At 43.4% G+C, this 24,304-nt stretch overlaps 1 protein-coding gene across 3 annotated transcripts; it reads right to left on the minus strand.

The window, feature by feature from the left end:
* Positions 1–2,943: 2,943 nt before the first annotated feature.
* Positions 2,944–17,183, minus strand: C23H5orf24 (chromosome 23 C5orf24 homolog). Of its 3 annotated transcripts, XM_038007704.2 has the most exons (3): positions 16,914–17,183; positions 7,349–7,778; positions 2,944–5,328 (listed from the first exon to the last, which is right to left on the minus strand). In XM_038007704.2, the coding sequence occupies exons 2-3, from the start codon at positions 7,773–7,775 to the stop codon at positions 5,288–5,290; spliced, it is 468 nt and encodes a 155-aa protein (XP_037863632.1). In that variant the 5' UTR covers positions 7,776–7,778; positions 16,914–17,183; the 3' UTR covers positions 2,944–5,287. The 3 variants fall into 3 exon arrangements, with proteins under 3 accessions (XP_037863632.1, XP_008012666.1, XP_008012667.1); XM_008014475.3 differs by having other exon boundaries at positions 2,944–7,778; positions 16,914–17,180; XM_008014476.3 differs by lacking the exon at positions 16,914–17,183 and adding an exon at positions 16,538–16,879 and having other exon boundaries at positions 2,944–7,778.
* Positions 17,184–24,304: the final 7,121 nt, after the last annotated feature.

Below are 24,304 nucleotides of genomic sequence, written 5' to 3' on the forward strand. Positions count from 1 at the left end.
TGAAAAGCATAGGACAGATATATGAGAAATATGCAAATTTTATCAGAGCCACAGCATTAAGAGAATGGGTCAGCCAGGCGCAGTGGCTCACGCCTGTAATCTCAGCACTTACAGAGGCCGGGGCAGGTGGATCACCTGAGGTCAGGAGTTTGAGACCAGCCTGGCTAACATGGCAAAACCCCGTCTCTACTAAAAATACAAAAATTAGCCGGGTGTGGTGGCAGGTGCCTGTAGGCCCAGGTACTCGGGAGGCTGAGGCAGGAGAATCACTTGAACCTGGGAGACAGAGGTTGCAGTGAGCCGAAACTGCGCCACTGCACTACAGCCTGGGTGACAGAGTGAGACTCCGTCTCAAAAAAAAAAAAAAAAAAAAAAAAAAAAAGGAGTCTTGCTCTGTTGTCCAGGCTGGAGTGCAGTGGTATGATCCCAGCTCATTGAAGTCTCAAACTCGTGGACTCAAGGAGTCCTCCCACCTCAGCCTCCCAAATAGCTAGGACTACAGGCATGCACCACCACATCCGGCAATTTTGGGGTCTCTTTGTTACAACTATAATTACCATAAGGACTAACTGCTATTATACAGGATATAAACAGGCAAGTGAAATGGAAGACTTAAGATATTCAGAAACACTGTTAATCTAATAAAGATTAAAATTTCCCATAACATGAAAAACAGCATTAGTAGCAACCAAGGGTTACACAAATATCGAAATTAGAAAATTTCAATACTTAAAAATATTTTCCTTGCATTTCCAACTCGGGCCTGGCAGAATAGCTCCTGCAAAGAAGGGTGATGAGAAGGGCTCTTCTGCAATCGAGGTGGTGACTTGAGAATACACCATCAAAGCCGGGTGCGGTGGCTCAAGCGTGTAATCCCAGCACTTTGGGAGGCCGAGACGGGCGGATCACGAGGTCAGGAGATCGAGACCATCCTGGCTAACACGGTGAAACCCCGTCTCTACTAAAAAATACAAAAAACTAGCTGGGTGAGGTGGCGGGCGCCTGTAGTCCCAGCTACTCGGGAGGCTGAGGTGGGAGAATGGCCTAAACCCGGGAGGCGGAGCTTGCAGTGAGCTGAGATCCGGCCACTGCACTCCAGCCTGGGCAACAGAGCGAGACGCCATCTCAAACACACACACACACACACACACGAAACATTAGCCAGGCATAGTGGCGTGCACCTGCAGTCCCAGCTAACCAAGAGGATGGGGTGGGAGGATTGCCTGAGCCGAGGGTTGAGGCTGCAGTGAGCTGTGATCACACCACTGTACTCCAGCCAGGGCAACAGAGTGAGACCCTAAAATTAAATTCTAGGTGATAAAGGGAGACTGCCTTCTCTTCCGTTGGTTAGCCTTTTCAAATGATCTGCTTGAGAATATGGGGAAATATAATTACAATGGAAAAATAAATATTACAGAAACTCTATGAAGAACTAGAAAAAATTGGACTAAAATATATTTAATAAATAAGTAATCCTGTGAGCCCAAACTGTCCATAACTATGATGGTGTAGATCTTTTCCCACATTAGGAATAGCCCACCTAATCAATAGCACATGGCCATGTATGAGTGAAAGGACTTTTAACAATCTGAGCAGGGCAGATGTAGTGTCTCACGCCTGTAATCCCAAGCCTTTGGGGGGCCGAGTCAGGAGGATCCCTAGAACGCAGGAGTTCAAGACAGGTGTGGGCAACTTAGTGAGGCCACATCTCTATTTAAATACACACGCACATGATTAAAAAAAAAAAAAAAATACAAACTAGCCAGGCATGGTAGCACATGCCTGTAGTCCCAGCTACTTAGGAGGCTGAGTTGGGAGGATCGTTTGAGCCCAGGATTTGGATGTTGCAGTAACCTAAGGTCGTGCCACTGCACTTCAGCCTGGGTGACAGAGCAAGACCCTGTCTCAAAAAATAACAAAATGAGCTATGTTGCTTCTGTAATCCTAGCACTATGGGGGGCTAAGGCAGGAAGACTATCTGATGCCAAGAGTTCAAGTCCAGCCTGGGCAACATAGCAAAACCCTGTCTCTACAAAATAAATAAATAAATAAGCTGGGTGTAGTCCCAGCTACTTTGGAGGCTGAGGTGGGAGGATCACTTGAGCCCAGAAGTTCAAGGCTGCAGTGAGCTATGATTGTGCCACTGTACTTCAGCCTGGGTATCTGACAGAGACTGTATCTCTAAATAAATTTTAAAATGAGCCATCTTTAATATCTAATTTTTTTTAAAAACCAAAGGGATCAATAATGTTTAAGTATTAGTCTTTTAGTAGAACTATTTGTCTGATGCATCTTTTTTATTTCTAGCTGTATTCTGATTTATCTTTGTTTCTTGCACAGGCTGGAGTGCAGTGGTGCAATCTTGGCTCACTGCAACCTCTGCCTCCTGGGTTCAAGCAATTCTGTGTCTCAGCCTCCCAAGTAGCTGGGATTACAGGCAAGTGCCACCATGCTCAGCTAATTTTTGTATTTTTAGTAGGGACGGGGTTTCACCATCTTGGTCAGGCTGGTCTCGAACTCCTGACCTCGTGATCCACCCGCCTTGGCCTCCCGAAGTGCTGCGATCACAAGGGGGAGCCACTGCGCCTGGCCAGACACCAGGAATTTGAGACCAGCCTGGGCAACATAAGTGACCCCATCTCTACAAAAATTAAAAAATCAGGCTGGGCATGGTGGCATGTACCTGTAATCCCAACTACTAGGGAAGCTGAGGTGGGAAGGCAGGAGGACTGCTTGGGCCCAGAAGGTTAAGGCTGCTGTGAGCTATGATCACACCACTGAACTCCAGCCTGGGTGACAGAGTGAGACCCTGTCTTTTAAAAAAGAAGAAAAAAAAGCAAAATTCTAAGAAAAACACAAAATCTACAGTCATGAAAAAGGTTTACCATTTACCACTTAAGTACTTGAAAAGTACCATACTAAAAAACAAAGTAGTAAACACAGTTGGTTTTAAAGTAATGACTTTATTAATAAATATACATCCATATGATGATGTAGATACAAATCATGAACACTACTCCATTCCCATACACATAATTGCACACGAGTAGCTCAAGTTCATGGACATAGAAACATACACAGTATCTATTCAGACTTTTTACAGCAGAGGACAGCGTGCTTATTATCAGTTAATTGGTAATTATTTTCTCCAAAATTACCTGTGGAAAAAAGAAATTCTGAAAACTTAAAGAATCAAAGTGATCTGATTACTTTAAATCACACACTTGATTTACTATAGCATTAAATTTTCCAAAAATTAAATACATTATATGTGAGAGCACAGATTTATATATTTGGGGGGGGGGGAAGGAAAGATTCAGATACATCCTAGAGTTTAACAGCATACAGTTAAGCTATAATAAAAACAAAAATAGAATAGCATCAAAATTTTTTATGTCCAAGGAAAAAAATGTTTGGAAAAACTGTTTGAATTCTTTATATTACTATAAAGGGACCATAAAATTTTACTGCATATAGAGACAATGACTGACAGAGTAGCAGTTATCAATATCCCCTGAATTGTTCTTTTAAAGCTTCTTAGAATATAAAGGAGAAATTTACCTTTTTTCTTTAGCTCACACACTGTGGTTATTTTTACACTGAAAAGGTCAACTTTAACCTAATAAATGGACCCAAATATATATTTTTTTCTCCTTAACTCAAAGAAACTCTATTCTTAGTTCATGAAAATAGACATGTAAATTCACACAAACATCAGTTTGGAATCAATATTACTTTGACAGATGTTTCTTTTAAAAAGCAAATAAAAAATATAAAGAATTTTTAGTCTAATTAAAACACTGATTTTTTAAAATGTCCCTAAATATTAAAAATTAAACCAGATACTACTCATTTTCTTCCAGTATATTGTGCCAATATATTTTTTTAATATCCAGTGCAAAACTCTAAAAGATAGTATCAAAATCATCCTAAATATTAGTTATGCAAGGTTACATTTGTCAAAAAAAATGAAAATTTCATCTGTTATTAGCTCCTTATTTGCTAATATAATAAATAAGGCATGTTAAAGTACTTTTTAAAGAAAAAAGTAATGCAAACTTACTTGAATTGCAGATCATTTTCTGACCAACAGTTTAAATATAGAATAATGAAACGTGTTTTGTGAAGAACAGAGTCACACAGTATAAAATTAGCAATTTACTGTTCAAGAAACAATCATACAGTGGGGGAGAAAAGGCCAGTTTTCCCCAACTGATTATATTAAAGTATAGGCAACTGTTTAACATGCTATTTCAGTGTTTATTGTAACAAGAGACAGTGTTAGAAAAGATGCACAATGTAGTCTTTAGTTTATATAGCAGTAAAAATATTTTAAATTTTTAAGACTTCATTCATGTTATCACTTAGATGTCTTTCTCTTCAGCACGGCACCAGTAAACTGTTCACAGGGAGAAAGGTAAGTGGAATCAGGAGATGCTCACCAGTGCATAGATATAATACTCCAGGTAACCGCTCAGATGAACAGTAAATTCAGCTTTCTAAATGATGTTATCCATTTACAACTGTAGCCATTTGCCCCTCCCTGTTTTTTTATTTTTTCCTGGGACATAGCTCCTGATAATAAACACTGTTATGAACATGCCTCCTTTAGTTGATCTCACCATTTCATAAACATGTATACAAAATTCATTATACAATAATACACCTGTTTTATCTTCTGACACACAGCACAGCACCAGTAAGTAGATGTGCTGAAGGGCAGAGGAAGAGGAATGAATGTAGGAAAGGCAGGGGAGAAAGGGAAGGGCATGTATAACAAAATAAGGAAGGAAAATAAACTGAAAGGGAAATAAATTGTCAAATGGACTTACTATAAAACACAAAAATCAAATCTTTGACAATGGTGTGCATTATTCTAAGGTAGAACATTAAATTAAACAACTTTCTTAGAAACTGGCTTGAAAAAGATTCTAAGCAGCCAACTGCTGAACATCATCTTGAGAAACAGCTAAATGACAGACACGTGTGGAGAGTAGGTAACGAACATATGAATGAAGAGGCAAGCATTTGTGTGTGTCAGAAGTTATACTGTTCTGAGTAAATTATTAAAAATCTTGTATTTTAAGCTTCTGCAAGAAGAAGCTCTTGTAGCAATTTAGCTGCCAGAATGTTATAACTGATTACGTAGCCATCCAACATCGTTCTCTATGGTTTGTGCAAAGCTAATATTGTTGAGGTCACTGTCTTAGATGCCAGTGCACATAGTCCCCACATACAATGCAACACCTCTTACTGTAAAGAGCAGCATAAAGTCCAGCTCATTGTGTCAGGCATCACTGGAACACCTGAAGGCTTGCTGCTTTTTTCCTGATAAAAAAGGTACGAAACATGACATCCATTTGCAATCAGAGTTTGCATTAACTGAGAGCAAGCCCAAAAAACACAACATGTGCCCTTTTAAAATTTTAATTATTTTAAAAGTTTTTGGGTCCTGCAATTCTACATTTTAATCTCAAAGGCATTTAAAATCCCAAATATGAACATTGTAACTTTAAAGTTCAGTGGAATTTTTTCAAGTCTGAAGTTTATAATATTTTATTTAGAACAAACTCAAAATAAATAAAATGTGTAACAAGAAATACTACTATCAGAAAGGAAAAAAGAAAGATTTCCCTCTGTCCCTACTATACATATCTACCTAATGCTTTTTCTTCCTTTCTATCTTGCTTCTAAAGCAAACATCACTGGAGGAAAAAAATCTTTTGGATGAAATGGTCTCACTGGAGCCACAATAAGATTTTTAATTAAACTAACCAACATATTTTTTACATGTTTCATGCATAGATGGATTCCTATATGTTTCTTAATATTTGGGTTCTGATGGTCAGGAAACTGCATTCTGTTTATACCAGTTTTACAGTCTACCATTCAATTTATGTCCTTTGGTAGATATAAACCTGAAAACACAGTAAGTGCTAATGCAATGGGACAATTTCTGAGAAAAACTAAAAATGTTCCAAATAAATGAGCAACATTAATAAATGGTTTTATTTATTTATTTATTTATTTATTTATTTGAGACGGAGTCTCTGTCACCCAGGCTGGAGGGCAGTGGCACAATCTCGGCTCACTGCAACCTCTGCCTCCTGGGTTTGAGGATTTTCCTGCCTCAGCCTCCCGAGTAGCTTGGATTACAGGCATCCGCAACCATATCTGGCTAATTTTTGTATTTTTAGTAGAGATGGAATTTCACCATGTTGGCCAGGCTGGTCTTGAACTGCTGACCTCAAGTGATCCGCCCGCCTCAGCCTCCCAGAGTGCTGGGTGTGAACCACCACATCCGGCCAATAAATGTTTTTAAACATGACACTTTAAAACTTTCTATATGAAAGGCAAAATATAGTGACTATAGCTACATGCAAACCTAGAGAATGTTTCTTTTTCTATTATATGAAATATGCTATCCTCAGAATGCACTATATTTCACCAAAAATGTAATGTGCAGTTTTTATAAAATAGTTTAAATTTTCTGTAAATATGAATTGCTTGTAGTGTTTGGTATATATGCTCTTAGGCGATTAAAAAATACACAACCTATCACTGCTCAAAGGCAAACACTAAAGAATTATTTCAGGAATGATGGTTAAATCAATTAATGCCATGTAGATCAATAAATTACAAGCTGCTTAAACCTAGAACATTAAAAGTAAATTTTTTAACATTTGAAGTGGATGTAAATGCCAACGCATACAAATATCTGTGTCCCGTCTTGTGAAAGTAAATGTTACAAAAACTCACACAGCCATTACCTCAAGTAATCCTGATTCATTAGTTTGCTTTTTTGCTCCACCAGTTAAAAATACATTAGTATATTTATTATATTGTAGGCTTACTTCACAAACTAATAGGTATAATGGTTTCAGTTGTTTATCACATAAAGCATCTATTTAGAACAGCCCCAAAATAGTAATGAAACATGAGACATGACCATAACGCTAAAGGAAAAGCAAAAATGATTTAGTTAGGTGTTACACTTGAACCTATGTACAAATACAATGCCACTGCTCATGCCCTGAGTGCATCTGTCAGCATATGGCAGTTTTTGAGCAAAAGCAGGAAAAAAACCAAACAGGAAAACAAATTTGGAAAGCCCAGGCCATAAAATTATGTATATCAAAATAAAACCAAGAAGCTTTGGGATTATTCACAATCTTCCTTCTAAACCTGGCCCTCTTTTCCTGCCTCATTCACTCATTGGGTGGTTTGACTTCACTGCTAGTTTCCTCTACCCCGTGAACTGCTCTGCCATGCATCATAGGGTAAGGAAAAGCAGCAGTGCCACAGCCATAACCAAGATCGGCAAGACGGGATAGAGCTTTAATGCTACCTGGAGGTCTCCCTGGGCTGACTTTGTATCCCGCAGCTTTAGTTGTCCCCAAAGGTCTGCCTGGACTTGTCTTAAATCCAGCTGCTTTGGTGGTTCCCAGGGGTCTGCCTGTGCTGGTCCGGTATCCTGCTGATTTGGTGGTTCCCGAAGGCCGGCCACGCTTACCAGATCGGTTGAGATTCTTCTTTTTCTTTAGTTCGTCTTTTATTTCTATGCTTCTGCCACTTGTAGTCTGCAAGTGTGTTTCATTTAATGGGTCTTGCCTCTGACAAACCATTGGTTTGTGGTTGACTGTGTGGCTGTATTTGCTTTGCTGGGAGGAATATATGTCAAACTGATCAGCAGCTCTCATGGCATCTTCATTGAGGCAGGAAGGCTTGCCAGGCCCACAGAAAGCTGGATTACTGCTGGCAACAGGATGCATCATTTTCTACCAAAAATAAAAGACAAATATATATAAATACACATACACAAATACATATCTGTATGCAGCATTCAGTGAGAAAACAGTCTGTCTTCCAACAATTATGCAGGCTACCTAAAATTAGGCTGACAGGCAGGACTCCAGACCACCTATAAACAAACACACATCAGCAGATTCAAGGATACTTGTTCTTCTCAATTTAATCATGGAACAAACATCATACAAGATAACTCTATTATAATACTGATTTCATAGCTATAATGTTCTCCCGTTAGGAACTGGAAAAGTGTGTAAGTCAAAAACAAATGTTCTTTTCTGTGGGCTTTTCTCTTCTAGATTACTAAACCTCAAAAGAATAACAGTAAAGCCAAGAACTCTTATTAACACAATTCTTTTTTTTTTTTTTTTTTTTTTTTTTTTTTGAGACGGAGTCTCGCTCTGTCGCCCAGGCTGGAGTGCAGTGGCGCGATCTCGGCTCACTGCAAGCTCCGCCTCCCGGGTTCACGCCATTCTCCTACCTCAGCCTCCCGAGTAGCTGGGACTACAGGCGCCCGCCACTGATTAACACAATTCTTTATTTCAGTTTGTCTGATGTTCTTGGAATGCCTCCTGTTGGCCTTTTATTGTATTTCTCACATGTATACTACTGGCCTGACAACAGTTTCCACAAGATGGACACTCCATCGTTATTGTAATTTATTATTTATGCAGAACCCTGAGTATATGTTACACTTCACAAAAGACAGAATGTGCCACGCAATGAACATAATCTCTACTGCTTCTTGGCCTTTTGGCTAAGATCAAGTGTAAAGAATACAATCTCTTGGCCCAAGGTACTGACTCCCTTCAAATATCCTCCAGCCCAATAGAAGGCAGTACCAATACAAAAAGTAAAAAAAGATTTCCATTAGCTAAAATGAGTGAACATTATACAAATCCTTAAGACTTATACTACAAAAATACAGATGACAACCATAATACAATACCTCCTTTTTAAAAAAAAATTTTTTTTTTTTGGTATGGAGTCTCACTCCATCGCCCAGGCTGGAGTCCTGTGGCACAATCTCAGCTCACTGCAACCTCCGCCTCCTGGGTTCAAGCGATTCTCCTGCCTCGGCCTCCTGAGTAACTGGGACTACAGGCGCCTGGCACCACATTTTGCTAATTTTTGTACTTTTAGTACAGGCGGGGTTTCACCATATTGGTCAGGCTGGTCTCGAACTCCTGACCTCGTGATCTGCCTGCCTCAGCCTTCCACAGTGTTGGGATTACAGGCGTAAGCCACGGCACCCAGCCAATACCTCCTATTTTTAAGGTATATTTATCAAGACAAAAAGTTCAATGTACAACGTTGCTTTCTCCCTTGATCATAAATATAGTGTCGATCATCTTCCCTTACACAAGCCCTGTGACTTATTAAAGAACAGTCCAGCCAGGCATGGTGGCATCAGCTATTAGGGAGGCTGAGGTGGGAGGATCACTTGAGCCCAGGAGTTTGAATCCAGCCTGGGCAACACAGCAAGATTCCTGCTCTTGAAATAGAAAAAAAAAAAAAAAAAAGGTCCAAAGTCTCTATTTTGTCTGTAAGGATATCCCTGTGGGTTTTTTTGTATATATATATAAAGGACTTATTAAAACCACTACCACAACAAACCAGCTCTAAGTAGCCATATCATTTAGACAGAGGAAACGGCAGGTTTTTTGTTTTTTTTTTTAAGATGGAGTTTCGCACTTTGTTGCCCAGGCTGGAGTGCAATGGCATGATCTTGGCTCACCACAACCTCTGCCTCCTGGGTTCAAGCGATTCTCCTGCCTCAGCCTCCCGAGTAGCTGGGATTACAGGTATGCGCCACCACGCCTGGCTAATTTTGTATTTTTATTTTGTATTTTCACTTTATTCTTTATTTATTTTTTCTTTTGAGACAGAGTCTCGCTCTGTCACCCAGGCTGGAGTGCAGTGGCGTGATCTCAGCTCACTGCAAGCTCCACCTCCTGGGTTCACGCCATTCTCCTGCCTCAGTCTCCCAAGTAGCTGGGACTACAGGTGCCCGCCACCATGCCCGTCTAATAGTTTGTATTTTTAGTAGAGATAGGGTTTCACCATGTTAGCCAGGATGGTCTCGATCTCCTGACCTCGTGATCTGCCTGCATTGGCCTCCCAGAGTGCTGGGATTACAGGCGGGAGCCACTGTGCCCAGCCTGTATATTTAATAGAGACGAGGTTTCTCCATGTTGGTCAAGCTGGTCTTGAACTCCCAATTTCCGGTGATCGGCCTGTCTTGGCCTCCCAAAGTGCTGGGATTACAGGCATCAGCCACCGCGCCTGGCCAGAAATGAGAGTTTTACAGAGACTACAGTATTATGTTGTGATGAGGAAAGAGAGATAAAGATATGGGTTCCAATTTGGATTTAGAAAAAGTCACAAATATATATTAAGGTCTAGCCCCAAGTTGTTAGGAGATATTTGTGTGCACCCTTCATACATGTGAAAGTGCACCAAAACTTCAGTTATGAAAACAGTTACTCCCAGAGGCTACAAACAGGTAATAAGGTTAGCCAAAACCACTGTAAACTTACTTTAGTTTGTAAAGGCAAAAGGAAATGAGCATGAAGTCACAGAATCAAATTCTGTTAAATTATGAAACATTTGCTGAAAATCAACAGATACAGAGCAATTGGCAAGCTGGCTTAAAGTCTCAATTTGATGGAAAAATATCTACAGTGAGAAGCTACTTGTTTATGGCAAAAGCTTTTTAGACTTGAGAACATAAAACAAGACTGGGCTAAACACAAATATTAAGTGGAATACTTTTTTCACTCACTCCCCACAGATACAAGAACTAGATTATTGGCTGGGCACGGTAGCTCACGCCTGTGATCCCAGCACTTTGGGAGGCTGAGGCAGGTGGATCACAAAGTCAGGAGATCAAGACCATCCTGGCTAACACAGTGAAACACAGTCTCTACTAAAAATACAAAAAATTAGCTGGGCGTGTTGGCACGTGCCTGCAGTCCCAGCTACTCAGGAGGCTGAAGCAGGAGAATTGGTTGAACCCAGAGGCAGAGGCTGCAGTGAGCCGAGATCGTGCCACTGTACTCCAGCCTGGGTCACAGAGCAAGACTCTGTCTCAAAAAACAAAAACAAAAAGAACTAGATTATTAATTATCATTTCTCTAGCTCAAATTCTAATTTCAGATGGGAAAAAAGACTCTCAAGATGAGTTCCAAATATAGTACTGGCTGAAAGTTAGCAATTTTTTAGCATTTTGTTATGTGCCAGGCAATAAGCTTGGTTCTTTGCACATTATCTGATTTAATCCTCAGTACAAGCCTATAAGGAACATACAATATTAGCTCTATTTTACAGACTTTAAGCATTCTGCCAGGGTCACACATTAGGAAATGGTTAAGCCAAATATGACTTTTGATAATTCAACTTCAGAACCAACAATTTACCGTGTAGCATACCAAGGTTTTTCAATAGCAACACTGTTATTTGGGTCAGATAATTTTGTGTGGTTTGTCCACTGCATTGTACAATGCTTAGCAGCATTCCTGGCCTCTACCCACTAGATGTCAGTAGCAACACCTCTCTCCCTCCCCCTAAATATGTGACAACCAAAAATTTCTTTTTTTTTTTTTTTTTTTTTTTTGAGACGGAGTCTCGCTCTGTCGCCCAGGCTGGAGTGCTGTGGCCGGATCTCAGCTCACTGCAAGCTCCGCCTCCCGGGTTCACGCCATTCTCCTGCCTCAGCCTCCTGAGTAGCTGGGACTACAGGCACCCGCCACCTCGCCCGGCTAGTTTTTTTTTGTATTTTTTAGTAGAGACGGGGTTTCACCGTGTTAGCCAGGATGGTCTCGATCTCCTGACCTCGTGATCCACCCGTCTCGGCCTCCCAAAGTGCTGGGATTACAGGCTTGAGCCACCGCGCCCGGCCCGACAACCAAAAATTTCTCCAGACATTGCCAAACGTTCCCTGGGTGGGGGGGTTGGGGGGGGGGGAATCCACCCTTCACCATGAAATCGCTCGATTATACTAAAATGAAAACACAGACCCAACTTAAAATATTCTCACTTAAGTTTTTATTCACCTTTTTAGCATCTTCCTCACCAAATATCCACAAATTCTTTCTGACTGCAAAGTCAAAGAGATTTGGTTTCCAAATGAAAGAAAAGCAAATGCCAGAATTAGTAAAGACAATCAAGACAGCCACGATGGCTCACGCCTACAATCCCAGGACTGTGAGAGGCCGAGGCAGGCAGATCACCTAAGGTCAGGAGTTCGAGACCAGCCTGGCCAAAACGGTAAAACCCTGTCTCTACTAAAAATACAAAAATTTACAAAAATTTTTGGGAAAATTATTTGGGGAAAAAAAAAAAGTTATGTGATTTACCAGGAGGGTAACATATATATATATAGATAGATATTTATGTATGTATAAAATATGTATATATATATGAATATTCATACTCTATCAGCACTCAGGATATACAGTCTCAGCTTACATTATGTTAGGCTTTTAGAGGCAAAATGCCACTATCCTTGACTCAGATATCAATCCACACTGAAAAAAACACACCATTAAAAAATTAGACGTGCGGCTGGGCATGGTGGCTCATGCCTCTAATCCCAGAACTTTGGGAGGCTGAGGCAGGCAGATCACCTGAGGTCAGGAGTTCGAGACTAGCTTGGCCAAAATGGTAAAACCCTGTCTCTACCAAAAATACAAAAAAAATTTGCCTGGCGTAGTGGTGCACACCTGTAATCCCAGCTACTCAGGAGGCTGAGGCAGGAGAATCACTCAAACCCAGGAGGTGAAGGTTGCAATGAGCCAAGACTGCACCATTGCACTTCAGCCTGGGAGACAAGAGCGAAACTCCAACCAAAAAAAAAAAAAAAAAAACAGACAGACATGCAATTTGTAAAAAGCAAGTATCTTGGCCAGGTGTAGTGGTTCATGCCTGTAATCCCAGAACTTTGGGAGGCCAAGGCGAGTGGATCAACTGAGGTTGGGAGTTCGAGACCAGCCTGACCAACATGGAGAAACCCCGTCTCTACTAAAAATAAAATAATGTAGCCTGGCATGGTGGTACATGCCTGTAATCCCAGCTACTCAGGACACTGAGGCAGGAGAATCGCTTGAACCTGGGAGGCAGAGGCTGCAGTGAGCTGAGATCATGACATTGCACTCCAGCCTGGGCAACAAGAGCAAACTCCGTCTCAAAGAAAACAAAAAACAAAAAAAAAACACGCATCTCCATTTCTCCATTCCTTTAATATTCTCCAGCATTTATGCCTTTACTTTGTATTATGTAAATTTAGTTCTGACATAACTCAAGTTTATTGAGGGCCAACTCCATGCAAAACACTATTCTAAGCACAAATCGATAAGAGTAAAGCTATTTATTCCAATGGAAAGATAATGAGACACTAACTTGGCCAGGTGTGGTAGCTCACACCTGTACTCCCAGCACTTTGGGAGGCTGAGGCGGGTGGATCACTTGAGGTCAGGAGTTTGAGACCAGTGTGACCAACAGGGAGAAACCCCGTCACTACCAAAAATACAAAACTTAGCTGGGCATGGAGGCATGCACTTGTAATCCCAGCTACTCAGGAGGCTGAAGCAGCAGAATTGCTTGAACCCGGGAGGCAGAGGTTGCAATGAGCCGAGATCACACCACTGCACTCCAGTCTGGGTGACAGAGTGAGACTGCCTTAAAAAAAAAAAAAAAAAAGACCCTGACCTAACATTTCTGAAGTGTAGGGCTTCTGTATGTTCTATATATTCCTTCCCTGCTACTGCCAAGAAATCAGAACAGTATTCTACTTAATTCATAAACAAGCCGGACAAGGAATTTAATATGAGAATTACTCATGTAAGTAATTAACTTTAAAAACACAAACAGAACTAAAACCAATCCTTTCCTATTTTCAGATTTCAACTTTATTAAGTTGGGAATCAGCACTATTAAATGCTTGTGTGCATAACCATCACTATATATTTACATGCAGGATACTTGTGTTTATATAAAAAGTATTTGCATAATGTGAGCTTAACCCTGAACTCCGTAATGCCTTCCTCCTCCCACTTCAGGGCTATTGTTAAAACACTCTTTTTTTTCTTTTTTTTTTTCCTGAGACGGAGTTTCCCTCTTGTTGCCCAGGCTGGAGTGCAATGGTGCAATCTTGGCTCACCGCAACCTCTGTCTCCCAGGTTCAAGTGATTCTCCTGCCTCAGCTTCCTGAGTAGCTGGGATTACAGGCACATGCCACCACGCCCAGCTAATTTTTTTATTTTTAGTAGAGACAGGGGTTTCACCATGTTGGCCAGGCTGCTCTCAAACTCCTGACCTCAGGTGATCTGCCTGCCTCCACCTCTCAAAGTGTTGGGATTACAGGCATGAGGCACCACTCCCGGTGTTTTTTTTTTTTGAGACGGAGTTTTGCTCTTGTCCAGGCTGGAGTGCAATGGCATGATCTTGGCTCACTGCAACAACCTCCACCTCCTGGGTTCAAGCAATTCTCCTGCCTCAGCCTCCAGAGTATCTGGGATTACAGGTACGTACCATCATGCCACATTAATTTTTGTATTTTTTTTTTTTTAGAATAAACAGGGTTTCACCATGTTGGCCAGGCTGGTCTCGAACTCCCGAGCTCAGGTGATTCACCTGCCTCGGCCTCCCAAAGTGCTGGGATTAAAGGCGTGAGCCACCGTGTCAGGCCGAAAGACTCTGATTGAACATATGCAAGCGATATTTCTTTTTTGAGACGGAGTCTCGCTCTGTCGCCCAGGCTGGAGAGCAGTGGCATGATCTTGGCCCATTGCAAGGTACGCCTCCCGGGTTCTCGCCATTCTCCTCCCTCAGCCTCCTGAGTAGCTGGGACTACAGGCGCCAGCCACCACGCCCGGCTAATTTTTTGTATTTTAGTAGAGATGGGGTTTCACCGTGTTACCCAGATGGTCTCGATCTCCTGACCTCGTGATCCACCTGCCTCAGCCTCCCAAAGTGCTGGAATTATAGGCAAGAGCCACCGCGCCCGGTCCCAAGCCACATTTCTTAAGAGTCAGAATGGTCCAGCGCGGTGGCTCAGGCCTGTAACCCCAGAACTTTTGGAAGCCAAGGTGGGCAGCTCAGTTGAGGTCGGGAGTTACAGACTAGCCTGGCCTGGATAACACAGCGAAACCCTATCTCTACTAAAAATCCAAAAAATTAGTCAGGCACGGTGGCTCCAGCTACTCAGGAGGCTGAGGCAGGAGAATCGCTTGAACCCAAAGGCGGAGGTTGCAGTGAGCTGACTTTGTGCCACTGCACTCCAGCCTAGGAAACAGATTCCATCTCAGAAAAAAAAAAAAAAAAAGAAAAAAAGAATGAATACTATATTTCTAGACAGTGTGGACTGAATAGAAGCCAAGAGTTATAGAACAGGCTGTGCAGACTATCAAAGATTAAAGATCATCTTTTTAAATAGTTACTGAGGCCGGGAGCAGTGGCTCACGCCTGTAATCCCAACACTTTGGGAGGTCGAGGCGGGCGGATCACGAGGTTAGGAGTTCGAGACCAGCCTGGTCAACATGGTGAAACACTGTCTCTACCAAACATACAAAAAATAGCTGGGCGTGGTGGTGCACATCTATAATCCCAGCTACTGGGGAGGCTGAGGCAGGAGAATTGCTTGAACCCGGGAGGCAGAGGTTGCAGTGAGCCGAGATCGCGCCACTGTATTCCAGCCTGGGGGACAGAGTGAAACTCCGTTTCAAAAAACAAAACAAACAAAACAACCAATAAATAGTTCACTGAGCCAGGCGCGGTGGCTCAAGCCTGTAATCCCAGCACTTTGGGAGGCCGAGACGGGCGGATCATGACGTCAGGAGATCGAGACCATCCTGGCTAACACAGTGAAGCCCCGTCTCTACTAAAAAATACAAAAAACTAGCTGGGCGAGGTGGCGGTTGCCTGTAGTCCCAGCTACTCGGGAGGTTGAGGCACGAGAATAGCATGAACCCGGTAGGCGGAGCTTGCAGTAAGCTGAGATCCGGTCACTGCACTCCAGCCTGGGCGACAGAGCGAGACTCCGTCTCAAAAAAAAAAAAAAATAGTTCACTGAATGTACAAGAGTCAACTAAGAGCTTCTATATATCTGGACTGTGACTAAATTCGAATACTCAAAGCATAAGCTAAAACTTGCCATCGTTGAAGTTGTTTTTATTGTGTTTAACTCCTAAAGTTTAAGCCCTAAAATGAGCCCTTCTTTATAGAACAATTCCTTTCTCTTCTCTTGAATGTGGCAGTCACTACTGCCAACATAAAGATCTGTAACTATTTTTAGTAACTTCACAAAGCATCCCTGAAGCTTTCTAAACATGGAGAAAGCGTCAAGAAACCCAAGTTCTGTTCTCCAAAGATCACAGATCACGTAACTGATCTGTGATCAGGTCCGTATAATCATATACGTTTCATAATTCTAAATGAAGATTTGCAACTCACCTCAATTACTCCCAAAGTCCATTCAGCAGAGGCCAAAAGCCACGCACCCTGCCCCACCACGGGAAGTTTCGATAATAGGACTGCACATAAATAACGGCCCCCTTTGTCTTCTTCCTATCCTTAACTGGGCCCCACAGTGCACAAATAAGGACTCCCCTTATTTTGACACGAGGCGTTTAGAATGTATTACCTGTTGTGTGCTGAAAGCGACTATTAACGTAATGGCAATAACAAGTTTGCAGAAGATGCACGCCACCCTAGAGAAAGGGTTGCGTACCCTCTAAAAAGCAAAATTCATAAGCCGCTGTCCGTCCACTCGGGAGTTCCGCAAGCGTAGAAGTCCACGGGCACTCCATCGCGACGCCGATCTGGAGCCGGCAGGCTTTCATTTAAAGGCGGAGAGCGGACTGCGGATTCCGACCTCTCAAAGAAAAGAAAGGGGGGCCCCCTCCCCCCGCCGCAGGAGGAATGTCCCCCCGTAATGGCTCCACACCGGGGAAGAGCAGGCTACGTCCGGGACCCCTCCTCTCACTCCTGGCTACGCTAGGGCCCCTTGGCAGGAAGCCTCTTCTCCCCGGCCAGCTAGGCGCCAGTTCTCGCCGCCGCCCGACTACACTCTCGGCCGGCTGACCAGCCCGCGCGCGCCCACCTACCTCAGCCGCTCGTAGACCGGCCCCTCCGCGCGTCTAGGGGCTTCCCAGCGGCTGGGAACCTCGCGCTGGCGCCGCTCCCTCCCCAGCCCGCCGCCTCTGCACGGTGCGGAGAAAGGGCCAAGGCGGAGGGGCAGGCAGCGAGGGCGGCTGCGAGGCAGACGCTGGCTACCAGCACCCGCCGCGGCCGCCGCGCACAGTCCTGCCCCGGACGCAGTACGAAGAAGCCGCTACCACCCTGTAGTGTTGGAGGCGGCGTGCGCGACCTCGCGAGGGCCGCGCACGCACACGCACACTCTCATCGCGAGACCCGATCTCCCGCCGCCGACCTGCACGCAAGCTTTGGGAGGGAGCCAGGCTGGCAGGCTGCGCTTGCGCGTCGTGGCCTGAGGCCTGGGCTGTTGGTGGTCCGGCGTCGACCGTCCCCAGTGGCTGAGGTTGAGAGACCTACCAAATGGGGAATTAGTAACTTCCTTACTTGTACTGGTTTTCACCACAATTCTGAGATGCTGAAACTCCTGCTGACCCCATTTCTTAGATACAGGACCTAATAAATGAAAATCAGGGGAGTTGGGACTCTTCATGCCCAGGATCATATGATAATGAAAAGCCTTATTTTATGGGCCATCCTGATGATCCACGCGGATTACAGGCGTGAGCCACTACGCCCCACGGAATTGTCATATTCATTATTCCATAACCATAGGAAAGGATGGAACAACAAATTACCGCTATTATGTTTTTCTTGTGAGATATCTGACATATCAGTCACCTCACACAAACCCACTTCGAAGGGATTCATTTTCTTCCTCCTTCCCCCTGTGAATTTCCAGATGTCAGAACTGAGAGGATCCAGAATTAGGGCAGCTACTGAAAGGGAGACACTTTATTAAGCAATGGGAAGAGGCTAGAGGAGGATGCTTGCCCTTTTCCCCCATGTAATGAAGGCTATTTGAAGATGGACAATTCATAGTACTGAGTTCTACCGTAAGCACAGCCCTGGGCCAGGTACACTGCCTTGCCAGTAGGAAAGAAAGGAGGAGCAACAACTTTCTGGACAAACACAAGCCAGGACACAACACACGAAACAAGCAAGCCCATTCATTCAACCTAGTAAGGGACTGGAGACAGATAAGCCATGTGAACAGTTGATTAAACCTACACCAATAAAAACTCTGGACGGCCTGGGTGTGGAGGCTCACGCCTGTAATCCCAGCACTTTGGGAGGCCGAGGCGGCCAGATCACAAGGTCAGGAGTTCAAAACCAGCCTGGCCAACATGGTGAAACCCCATCTCTACTAAAAATACAAAACATTAGCCAGGCGTGGTGGTGCATGTCTGTAATCCCACCTACTTAGGAGGCTGAGACAGGAGAATCACTTGAACCTGGGAGGTGGAGGTTGCAGTCAGTTGAGATCACACCACTGCACGCCAGTCTGGGTGACAGAATGAGACTCTGTCTCAAAAATAACTCACCTCAGCTACTTGGTAGACTGAGGCAGGAGGATCGCTTGAGCCTGGAAGGCAGGGATTACAGTGAACGAAGATCACGCCACTGCACTCTAGCCTGGATGACCAAGCGAAACTCTGTCTCAAAAGATAAAAAGAAAAAAGAAAATATTCACCCCTATTTAGATGTTCATTATACTATTCTATTTTCAAATATTTATCATTTTCCATAAAATATTTTAAGCTCATACAAGTTATATTGTTCTTGAAAATAACCAAATATAAACATTCCAATAAAATCTCGACTAAGAATTCATGGGAATAGGGTCAGGCACGGTGGGTCATGCCTTCTAACCCAGGACTTTGGGAGGCTGAGGTAGGCAGATTACTTGAGGCCAGAAGTTCCAGACCAGCCTGGCCAACATGGCAAAACCTCGTATCTACTAAAAATAGAAAAATCAGCTGGGTGTGATGGTGCACACCTGTAATCCCAGCTACTCAGGAGGCTGAGGCACCAGAATCACTTGAACCCCAGAGGTGGAGGTTGCGGTGAGCCAAGATTGGCCACTGCACTCCAGTCTGGGCAACAGTGAGACTCTGTCTCAAATTTAACAAAAAAAAAAAATTATGGGGACAAATATTCATCATTGCAACTGAAGGGAATAACTGAAGATGACTTGCAAAGGATTTGAGTTTCAAGTTTGGATTTGAAAGTGCCAGACATGAATTGGTGGAGTAGAAGCTGTGGTGGCTACAAGGAAGACAACAGCAAGCACATTTATAATGGTGGAACCACCTTTACCCACTGAATAATCCAGGAAGGGTTGGAAGTGGGCTTTAAATGCCACGTTAGTCTGCAGATATTTCACAGAAGCACCATGAGCCAGGAAATACCAGCAAGAAATCTTCCAGCCAGCTCTCTTTAGAGGGAGATCTAGCCACCAAGATGAAATTGCACACTTGTATCAGCTGATGACCTTAGTAAAATAGCACCAGCCATTTGGTGAACCACTAGCTAGTGGGTATTTGATCAAGGAAGAGGAGACATTCCAGGTTTACTCACCCTCTGACACATCTACTCATTTATGCTATAAGTTGACTGTAGCTTTTTTTTTTTTTTTTCTTCAGACGGAGTCTCGCTCTGTTATCCAGGCTGGGTCACTGCATTGTGGCCAAATCTTGGCTCACTGCAACCTCCGCCTCCTGGGTTCAAGCAATTCTCCTGCCTCAGCCTCCCGAGTAGCTGGGACTACAGGCATGTGCTACCATGCCCGGCTAATTTTTCTATTTTTAGTAGGGACAGGGTTTCACCATGTTGGCCAGGCTGGTCTTGAACTCCTGACCTAAGGTGATCCTCCCACCTCAACCTCCCAAAGTGCTGGAATTACAGGCATGAGCCACTGTGCGCAGCCAACTTATTTTAGATTCAATGGAGCAGACAAATGTTATAACCATGCAAAATAGTGCTTCACGAAAATCTGAACTATCTTCACAATAGTCACTATGAGAGAAATAGTGACCAACTCATTTTTTATATAGGAATTTGCTACCACTCTAGGCAGCTCCGTATAAAATTCTAAAATTCTTTAAACTTCTAAAATTTTACCTCATTTTAAAGCAGTCAGCCTCCTACTAATGTCTATCCACTGTCCTAGTTTTTTAGATTCATGTTGCACAAAGTTAGTCATATGATCCCACTTGCCTCTATAAGGAGCTCATTTAGTTCAGGCCTCTGGAAGCTCTTTTTTGGATATATTATAAATATTATAACGAATCTCTACTATGTGGCTCCTCTGTACTTCTCCAGCCATCCCCTCCCCCAAAGTCAGGCACGGCCATGTGACTTGCACTAGTCAATGAAAGTGACAAATGTGAGATTATCTAAGATTTTTCTCTGCCATTAGGACTGTGATGTTAGAGTTGCCATCAGTCTGGATCCTGGATCCTGGGGTTAGAAAGATGTGAAGTAAAGCTTCCCCTCTTACAACACAGGAGGATAGTTTAGTATAGATGAGAAATAAACTTTATTTTATTTATTTATTTTTTGAGACAGAGTCTCATTCTGTCACCCAGGCTGGAGTGCAGTGGTGAGATGTTGGCTCACTGCAACCTCCAACTCCTGGGTTCAAATGATTCTCGTATCTCAGCCTCCCAAGTAGCTGAGACTACAGGCATGAGCCAACACACTTGGCTTTTTGTATTTTTAGTAGAGAGGGGGTTTCACCATGTTGACTAACCTGATCTCGAACTCCTGACCTCAGGTGATCTGCCTGCTTCAGCCTCCCAAAGTGCTGGGATGACAGGCGTGAGCCACTACTCCTAGCCCAGAGAAATAAAACATCACTGAGATTTTTGTTACTGCACCATGATCTAGCTGTAGTAACTGGAAACTACAAAGGTTACTTTTACCTCTGATGAAAAGCTAAGAGAGAACTGAAGAAATAGCATAATCCAAAAAAATCGAGGAAATGGGCCCTTCTACCATGTAGAGGGGCAGGTGCAAAGGATTTAACCTTGCCAAAGAACAGTGTGGCCTTTACTGCTGGCTTCTTGGAAGTAACCTCTAAACCCTTGAGATGTCATGTTTCATAGTGTTTTTGTTTGCCTGGGGCCCTGGGTCATGCAAGATAGTCTAACAATGTGATTTAGTGTGAAAAAGCTGGGTCACATGGTATCAGCTCCACCTCCTGAGGGACTGGAAACTGAAATCAGCCATATGGCTAATTAATCATATCTACATGATGAACTCCAATAAAAACTCTGGATACCAAGGCTCAGATGAGCTTCCCAGACGGGTGCAATTGCTTATGCCTATAATCCCAGCACTTTGGGAGGCCGAAACAGGAGGACTGCTTGAGCCCAGGAGTTGGAGGTCACCCTAGGCAACAACATAGGGAGACCCTGCCAATACTAAATAAATAAATAAATAAATAAATAAATAAATAAATAAATAAATAAAAGCCAGGCTTGGTGGCACATGCCTGTGGTCCCAACTACTTAGGATGCTGAGGTGGGAAGATTGTTTGAGCCCATGAGGTTGAGGCTGCAGTGAGCCGTAATCACATCACTGTACTCCAGACTGAATGATAGAGCAAGACACTGATTCCAAAATATAATAAACCAGGCATGGCAGTTCATGTGTGAAATCCCAGCATTTTGGGAAGCTAAGGTGGGAGGACGACTTGAGCCCAAGAGTTTGGGGCTACAGTGAGCCATGATCATGACACTGTACTCAAGCCTGAACAAGAGAGCAAGACCTGGACTCAAAAAATATACAAATGAATGAATAAATAAATAGGATGCTGCTAAGGCCTAACACTTACCTGTTCATTTTTTTTTTTTTTTTTTTTTTGAGACGGAGTCTCCCTCTGTCACCAGGCTGTAGTGGGGTGGTGTGATCTCGACTCACTGCAACCTCTGCCTCCAGGGTTCAAGCGATTCCCCTGCCTCAGCCTCCCGAGTAGCTGGGACTACAGGTGCACACCACCACGCCAGGCTAATGTTTTCTATTTTAGTAGAGACAGGGTTTCACCATGTCAGCCAGGATGGTCTCAATCTCCTGACCTCGTGATCTGCCCGCCTCAGTCTCCCAAGTTGCTGGGATTACAGGCGTGAGCCACCGCACCCAGTCACTTACCTGTTCTTAAGGTTAAGTTACTCTAGGCTGGGTGCAGTGGCTCGCACCTGTAATCCCAGCACTTTGGGAGGCTGAGGCAGGCAGATCACTCGAGGTCAGGAGTTCCAGACCAGTCTGACCAACATGATGAAACCCTGTCTCTACTAAAAATACAAAAAAAAAAAAAAAAAAAATTAGCCAGGCATGGTGGCACACGCCTGTAATCCCAGCTACTCAGGAGGCAGAGACACGAGAATTGCTTGAACCTGGGAGGCGGAGGTTGAATTGAGCTGAGATTGCACCATTGCACTCCAGCTTGGGTGACAAAAACAAAAAAACAAAAAAAAAAGGTAAAGTTACTCCTTAAATTTAACACTTGCATTAGCATCTACAATAGCAGCATCCTCTTTCCAGTCCCTTTAGCTGCAGAGTGCAAATAATGAAAGCAGTATTGACGTATTCTAATAATGCTGCTTGATATGAGCAGGCCAAACAGAAAAAAACTAAAATACCATGTATGTACCACAAACTACATCTTCTATATAGTATTTATTGTTACCAGACAGGCAGGTTTTGGAGTGAAGATAGATACGGACTTAAATGTTAGGTCTGTCACTTACTAGCTGTGTGACCATAAACAATTCAACAAGTATTTATTTTTTTTGAGACGGAGTCTCGCTCTGTCCCCCAGGATGGAGTGCAGTGGCGCAATTTCATCTCACTGCCAAGTTCTGCCTCCCGGGTTCACACCATTCTCCTCCCTCAGTCTCCCGAGTAGCTGGGACTACAGGCACCGCCACCATGCCCGGCTAATTTTTTGTATTTTTTAGTAGAGATGGGGTTTCACCATGTTAGCCAGGATGGTCTCAATCTCCTGACCTCGTGATCCACCCGCCTCGGCCTCCCAAAGTGCTGGGATTACTCAACAAGTATTTATTAAATGCAAAACTGAGGATATAAAATATAAGACATGGACTCTGATCTCAGAGAGCTCATATTCCATTGAAATCAATGAAATGGACAATCAAATAGATCATTGGAATTTGGTGTTAAGTGCAACAAAAATGGTGGACCTGATGTCTTTAGGAAATTAACTCAGATTGGCTTTTTTTTTTTTTTTTTGAGACAGGGTCTTGCTCTGTTGCCAGGCTGGAATTCTGTGGTGTCATCATGGCTCACTGCAGCCTCAACTTCCCCAGGCTCAGGGGATCTGCCAACCTCAGCCTCCCAAGTATCTGGGACTATGGATGTGTGCCAGGCCGATTTTTGTGTTTTGTAGAGACAGGGTTTCCTCATGTTGCCCAAGCTGGTCTTGAAGTCCTGGGCTCAAGCATTCCTCCTGCCTTAGCCTCCCAAAGTGCTAGGATTGCAGGCGTGAACCACTGTACCTGGCCAGATTGGTCTTAATGAGGTGCTATAGTACACAGAATATATACACGTTATTCTGTCAAACGCAGAGGCTTTTTCAAGGGTATATTTATCAGTACTTCATTTGCAACAAGACCATACTTAAACAATTTTTTTTTTGGTAGAGATGAGGTCTTGCCATGTTGCCAAGGCTAGTCTAAAACTCCTGGCCTCAAGTGATCCCCCAACCTGAGCCTCTCAAAGTGCTGAAATTACAGGCATGAGCTGCTGTGCCTGGAGTATACTTTTATTTATTTGTTTGTTTGAGATAGTCTTGCTCTTTCACTTAGGCTGGAATGCGGTGGCGTGATCTCGGCTCACTGATTCTCCTCTCAGCCACCGAGTAGCTGGGGTTAAAGGTGCCTGCTGCCACGCCTGGCTAAGTTTTGTATTTTTTAATAGAGACAGCGTTTCATCACATTGGCCAGGCTGGTCTCAAACTGACCTCAGGTGATCCGCCCGCTTTGGCCTCCCAAAGTGTTGGGATTACAGGCGTGAGCCACCGCATCCGGCCTGGAGTGCACTTTTAAACATCACACTACTCCACTTATCTCCCAACATTTTTTCTTCAAAAGTATACATCCTTGAAATACAATTTGAATTCAGTATAACATTTTTCATTGTTTCTCCAAAAGCATCAGCCTGGCTCAAGGTAGGCCATATCACATAGGCAAATCACCAGTGAATTAGGCTTTTGAATGATACATAGTGATCATATAAACATGAATAAAAGGAATATTTGTCTCTATCTGGAATTTGGCTGCCTCTAAAGACCTTTCAATTGAGGGTACAAGTGTTTTTGTTTTTGTTTTGTTTTTAAATAGAGATGGGGTCTCCCTGTATTGATCAGACTGGTCTTGAACTCCTGGGCTCAAGCAATCCTCCCACCACTGCCTTGTAAAGTGCTAGGATTACAGGTGTG

Source organism: Chlorocebus sabaeus, chromosome 23 (assembly GCF_047675955.1).
Source record: "Chlorocebus sabaeus isolate Y175 chromosome 23, mChlSab1.0.hap1, whole genome shotgun sequence".
Classification (NCBI taxonomy): Eukaryota; Metazoa; Chordata; class Mammalia; order Primates; family Cercopithecidae; genus Chlorocebus; species Chlorocebus sabaeus.